This window comes from Camellia sinensis, chromosome 7 (assembly GCF_055761805.1).
Source record: "Camellia sinensis isolate YWXY chromosome 7, ASM5576180v1, whole genome shotgun sequence".
NCBI lineage: Eukaryota > Viridiplantae > Streptophyta > Magnoliopsida > Ericales > Theaceae > Camellia > Camellia sinensis.
The window spans coordinates 118,867,946-118,874,708 of NC_138967.1; the positions used below are offsets into that span (position 1 = coordinate 118,867,946).

The 6,763-nt window shown below is 36.6% G+C and overlaps 1 protein-coding gene across 2 annotated transcripts; it reads right to left on the bottom strand.

Moving 5' to 3' along the window:
- Window positions 1-951: 951 nt before the first annotated feature.
- LOC114261796 (Outer arm dynein light chain 1 protein) lies at window positions 952-6,375 on the bottom strand. 2 transcript variants are annotated; one of them, XM_028202109.2, is made up of 5 exons: window positions 6,078-6,375; window positions 4,230-4,682; window positions 2,856-4,125; window positions 2,593-2,739; window positions 952-1,785 (listed from the first exon to the last, which is right to left on the bottom strand). In XM_028202109.2, the coding sequence occupies exons 2-5, from the start codon at window positions 4,278-4,280 to the stop codon at window positions 1,160-1,162; spliced, it is 2,094 nt and encodes a 697-aa protein (XP_028057910.2). In that variant the 5' UTR covers window positions 4,281-4,682; window positions 6,078-6,375; the 3' UTR covers window positions 952-1,159. The 2 variants fall into 2 exon arrangements, with proteins under 2 accessions (XP_028057910.2, XP_028057912.2); XM_028202111.2 differs by lacking the exon at window positions 4,230-4,682 and having other exon boundaries at window positions 6,078-6,257.
- Between the last annotated feature and the right edge of the window lie 388 nt (window positions 6,376-6,763).

The window sequence follows — 6,763 nt, forward strand, 5'->3', positions numbered from 1 at the left end:
TTATTTTAAAATTCTATTTCATTAAAATATTATGAACAAGCAGGTATAAACAAAGCCCAAGACAACTACAGATCAACACCAGAGCAACAGCAACACAGGAGGGCCAAACCCATTAGAGAACGGTTGACCGGTCAGGTCAAATTTGAGCATTTCATTCTTTGTTACAAGGCATTCACGAGACATCCAGAAGGACGTCCGGATGGACGACTGGCCACGGCTTTTTGACCCAACTTTACTCCATAAAATATAATAAAAAAATAAATTACTGTATGAACAGTACCTCTACAAATCAGTTGAGGCACTTTAGCATTCACCAAATGAATGAAAGTTATAGAGAGACTGATGAAATTGATATTTACAGTTTTTACTCTCTACAATAGTTTCAAAACCATTGTAGAGAGGCCGATGCGGATGCTCTATCACCCTTACTGTTACTTGTGCCAAAACCTGTGATTGGTGATTGCAAAAATTGAAAGTTTAAATAAAACATTTTCCAAAAAAAGTAACTAATGTTTTGGTAAAACAATTATACTCTCAAATATCTTGAATCATATTTAAATTGGAACTATTCTTCTTTAATGATTAGGCTCAAATCATTTCATTTCAAATCTATAAATCCGAACCCAACTTAAATTTTGCCAATACGTTGCACCACACCCATCATACTTCACCACATGAATTTCATCATTTTTTCACCTCCTATTTAATTCATGACAAACCTTATTTGTATATGTAAAGAGACAAAATAAATAAATAAAGGACATGTACAGGCCGTGAAAAAACAATGAAATTCTGGTGATTTAATCCCTGCAAGTATGACTTGTGAAAGGGTACGAATAATTATAAATATGAAAAAAAAGAAAAGAAAAAAAGAAGGGTATTTGCCCTAAACAACTCCACAATTCCCAAAAAACAAGAAGAAGAAACAAGGCACACAAAGAAAATAAGAAATACAGAAGTGTGCAACATTTGCAAATCCATTGCTAGTAGTGTGCTCAAATTTTATTTTCTGACCTGGTACGAAACCATTATACTTTGGGGAAGAAAACAAACAAACAAACAAACAAACAAACCAAGAACTGCAAGCAGAAAAAGCAAAGATCACCCAGAACACCAAGTCACATAAGTCCCATGTCTGAACCATGAAATGAAAACAAGCTCAAAGAGCTGCTGCAAGAGTTCCCTCACTTCGACTTCTCCGCATCGCAAGATCATGTCTGAAATTCAGAAGCTTGCTTCCGAAATCATAAAAATTATTCCGATGAGCGGTTCCTGTTTTAGTTCCAGTCGGAGGCAGGCGCCCAGGCCTACCAACCCTGGATGGTTTTGGTGACACTGTGGCTTGACCTTTCTGACCATGAATTGATGAAGAAAACGATGTCTTGTGAACTGAGGTACCATGGTTTCCCTTCCGCGAACTCTTATGTTCCAATCTAAGGCCACGATCGGCAGTAATACCCAATCGAGCCGGACGGTCTGCCGCATCCTTCAAAGTGCCAGCTTTTATGGACTGCCTGTTGAAGTAAGCCAGATGAGGCAGAAGCCCTTGCAGATATTTCTTGAGTTGTTCGTCTCCGACGTTCTTCTGGGCAGGGTTTCCTTCTAGGCTGATCGCTTGTAAGGAATTGTAGTTAGCAGCAAGTTGGCCGAGACATTTGGCTGTGGAGATTTTGTTGAAACGCAGATCGAGGACATTTAGTTTTAGGAGACGGTGAAGACCTTCGACCTCGCTGATTTTGTTTCCAGCCAAGTATAACTCCTTCAGAGAGGAACAAGAAGCTAGGCCTGTTAAATAAATAAAATTAAAGTACATTAGAAGCAAGAAAAGCACCTAAAAAAATATTAAAACACGTTAAATCAAAACCTTCCATTAAATTATACATGCATCACTAAAGTTTCAGTGAGAATTTTATGTTGAAGTGATAGTTATGTTCAAAATTCAATGAAGAGTTCCTGATCATTTTCGTTGTCTTGCTCTGCCAAATTCCGTTTTTTTGTTTTTTTTATGGGTTAATAACCTCGAGGCTATGGGTTCAAGTGTCGGGATAACTATTTTGTGCACTATGCCAAAAGTTAGGTGTGTACACAATTTTTTCCCACACAAACACACATATTAATGTGTACTATTTGAGCGCTGTTTTTTATTTATTTATCAGGAAATAGAACCCTGGTAAAGATGTTGAAATGTTGATGAATGGCGTCCTACGACGCTTAGGCACTTGAATTATCCAGTACTCTGAGGGAAAACAGAGGTAAACAATATTTTAGTGAACCGTAAACTATACTTTGAGGGAAAACAAAAAAGGGGAGATTTCAACAGAGGCAAAGAATAAACACAGTTGTGATTCTAGTGAACAAAAGTATGATTCAAGGTAAACTATATTTTGAGATGATCAAACCAAAACTAAATCTAGCATGCAAGACTTCTGACATCGCAACTGAAAAGTACGTACGACAACATTACAACCAACTTGCCTATAACCCAACTCAAATAGTTTTGCAAGAAAGACAGTACTAATGTAAAGAGACTCTTAAGAAACAATAGACAAAAGCCAAGACCTATCAAATTGTACTTTAGCAAAAAGGCCTTACCATGTCCAATTCTCACTATTCGGTTGTAGCTCAGGTCAAGTACACGAAGCCGTGTAAGTTCACGCAAACCCTCAATAGTGGAGATGCTGTTTTTTGATAGATTCAAACTATGGAGTCCTCGAGGGAGAGCACCAGCAGCTATCCTCACTGCAAAAGCAAAGTGAAGATCATCAATAAGTCTGGTAACAGAAACAATTCAAAATTATCCTAGAAAAGACTTGGGAAAAGTGACAATTCAAAGGATGTCATAAGGGTCGCCAAACCTATGTTGTTTCCAGATAAGTTGAGTGCCTTTAGGCTTACGAAAGCGCTGAGAAATGGGATCACAGCCAACCCATGATTTGCCAGCTGAGCTGTGGTGGATGTGGGCGTCAAAGATGAGATATATTTCTTTGCAGCTTCCATACCAGGGGTGACCTTAGCATCAAATCTTGCAGCTCTCTGTACCTGATGATCATCTACATTTGATAATCCATCATTTGACTCTTCCAATGGGCCACAATGTTGTAGATCAATGACCCAATCCTCGATACGTTTGATCTTGAAATCATTGCTTGGAAATCCCTCCCTCCGGCGAGCTGAAGACTCTCCGTGAAGGTGCTTCTCTGCATTTGCCTCATCCATAACAGGTATTATCCAGTCTTTTGATGAACCAACATAGTTACATGGATCAAAACCATCCCCAGCATTGTTTTCACAATTGCTTTTACCATTATTTAATGCAGTATCATTTCTTTCTCGGTCATGTATCACCCCTGTGCCTACCTCATGAATCACCCCTGTGCCTACCTCATGAATTACCATCTCCTTCCACCTCAACTCAAGAACAGTAAGGTCCTCACAAGATTTAGAATGAGGTTCCAAGTAATTAAGAGCTGAACGCTCACCAGAGGAACCTATGTTGGGCATAGAATTTGACTTCACAATAATAGGCGGGGTACGAGGTGTATGGTCAATAGATTCATCAGCACACTCACCAGAAAAATGAGTATCAGAGTTTTCATGGCCTTCTTTTTCCGATTGCAATGTATCTCCAATTGAGAAGATGGACTCAGTATTCACCAAATCAGTACTTGCCTGAAGAGAATCATAGTGCGGAGCTTCTTGATCCAGATTGGCCAAGCTGATTTCTGGATCTTTGCGACCAACTGGAACCACCATCCTATCTTGATTATGGGGCCTGTCACGTGAATATCCTGTATCTGTCTCATCCTCCGAGTCATTTCCAACAGAAGCCCTCCCCTCCCTATCCAGTCCGCACCCTAAAGACAGGCTCTTCTTAATACGCCCAGAATGATAGATCCCTCTGTCACTCTCAATATCATAGCTGCTGTTGAATTCCTCTGATTTCCAGCCACGCTCGGTGGAAGAGGAAGCCATGACATGATTAGAACTATTATTGGGAATAGCGTCTTTTTCAACTTTCAAATGTAATGAGTTTAAACCTGAAGAATCTCTAAAATCCTTCAGGGCCTGATTCTGAGAATGATCTGCCAATGTCTTCTGCACTTCAACAGACAGTTGAACGGTTTTCTGATTTAACATAGAAATAAACAGTCAGCAAAGGCAATTGAACAATCCCCTCAAACAGCTTAGTTAAAAACAAAAAATCAGCCTCAAATAGTTCTTCCACTTACCTTTGGTTTGTCAGAATGGGTGTGGGCGTTGAAGCACGAAAACCTAACCATTTTAATTGAAATAACTAAAGCCTCATTCACATGAGATCCACTCTTGTTGTTACATCGAAAACTATCAACAACTAACTATCCTGCTCAATTATGCCCAGAAACCTGAAACAAAGATCTGATTTCTCTAATTTACAATCACATGACACTAACGAGGTTCTTGGTACTCACTCCACAGTGACCTTAGCCGTAGTCAAGTGACAAACCCTCTGAAACACGGCACAGTCTCCAGATGTGTGATGATCTTGATCTCCTCAAAACACAAAGTAAAATTAGCACTTCATCAACACCCCACACCCACCTAGAGGTGCGAGAAGGGTTCGAATTTGCTACAGAGGCCAGAGTGAAAGAAAATCTTCGGGAACTATGGAAAATAAATCACTAATGTGCATAAGAGACGATTGCCTGATACATGGAAAAAAAGAAGAAGAAAGAATAATAATTAAAAAAGTGGATAGAAAATGTAAACTGGACAGTCAAAGACTATGATTATTGACATATAACTCTGATCTCAATTTCTATATTTTAATCAATATAACAATTGTAGCATATTGGTAATTTTGTTTCAGAGAGTGGATCTAAAACCTGGAAAAGGGTGAACTCCTGAGATTACGCTGATTTTTGCTTTTTGAGACAAGAGTGAAAAATGTAAATGTGGAAAACAGCTTTCCCAAGTTCTAGAGCAAGTCTTAAATGAAATTACAGTGCTTAAATGTGGAAAACATCTTTCCCAAGTTCCGCTGAGCAAGCTTTAAATGAAATTACAGTAATTAAATGCACTGCCACATGTGTTTTTACTAGGCTTCTTCACTAGGTTCCTTAACAAGGTATACACACAGTTTCTGGGACACATGCCAAAGAGGCCCCTAAGAATTAAAGATTTGTGATTGCTGTTCTTTCTTTTTGTATTCATTTTTTAAAAATTTATTCTAAGTTTTAAGCAATTACTTTTTCATGTACTAATATAATTGGATTCGCTCTTCATAGACAAACTTGGGATTTGCAATCCCAGTTAAGATTGGTTCAGGATCATGGGATCCTTCTATCATTAATTCCAGCAAATAATTGAAACATGATAGAAAATAAAATAAAAAATAAAACAATCTTGATGTTGTTCGGATATAGATCAACACAAAATTAGACTTGCCCCAAACAAGTCAAAATTAAAAACAAAAGCAACAGATATTCAAGTTCAACTGGCATAATTTTTATTCCCGTCCAACAAACACCTCAAGTTAAGATGTGTGTAATATTTATATCAATTTTCATTAACATATATATACCCGTTTACGCACATAAAACTATTCGTCCACATATACCATGGCGAATGTGCTGCGATGAATCGCTTGTATATTGTGAGTCTGTATTGTGACATCCAATGCATTACAAACTAATCAGAAAAAGTTCCTCAAAAAAAACCCTTCAACATGACAAAGTTATGAGCAGAGCTCCAAATTCTTTAGCTTATATAGATCAAACACCTAATAATTCAACACACACATTCAATTATTCATATTTATATATACACTCCATAAATATCAGAATCTATTCAATCTACCCATTACATATATGAATCATTTATCATTTGTTTATTTATCTAGGACAAAAAATCAAGTAATACAATTAAACATTTAGATCAAACTAAGTCTAAAAAAATAACAAATTGAAAGAAAGATTATTAACAAGAATATAAATTACAATTCTCAATGATTTCTATGCAATTTCACACATATAAATACATAAACAGCTAAAGAAACAATAAAAGAAAGAACAATAAACCCAAAAATTAAGAGATCTAACCTCCTTTTCGCCAGATTGCCTTTTTGCCTCTTCTTCTTAGGCCAAAAAATTGAAATATTTTTTTTTTATCGACAGAGAACAAATAAACGGCTCAAAGAATAGCTTTAAGAGCAAACCCTAAGGCTAAGGACAGCCTATTTGGTTGGCTGTGGTTTGTAGTCTTATAGAAAAGTTGATAGTACTGATTTTTTTAATTATTTTATATTTTATATTCCGGATTTACAGATTTATTACTTGCGATTCAGGCAATCAGTTTTGTGTTTTTTTAATGGAAAGAAAAGATTTTGAATATATTCTCATTCACTGCATATATATATATATATATATATATGGAAAAAGAGTGAGAGCATTAATTAGTGCTATCACATGATGTAGTAGTGGGTCTCATCATGAATGATTTGATGTTTTGATCTTGGTGTTATATTTTTTTTCTTTTTTTATTGAGTGTCATGTCATTAGTGATATTTTTAGAGTTCCAAAATTAATAGTCTCTATCATTGTTGATATATATATATATATATATATATATATAGAGAGAGAGAGAGAGAGAGAGAGAGAGAGAGACATATTTGCAACCACAAATACTCCAGAAAAGGCAGTGTGAATGGGGAGTGTGTCTTTTGTGCAAATCCGAATTCAATGCACTTAAAATCAGCTGGGAATGCTATTTTTTTAGTTTTAGAGTG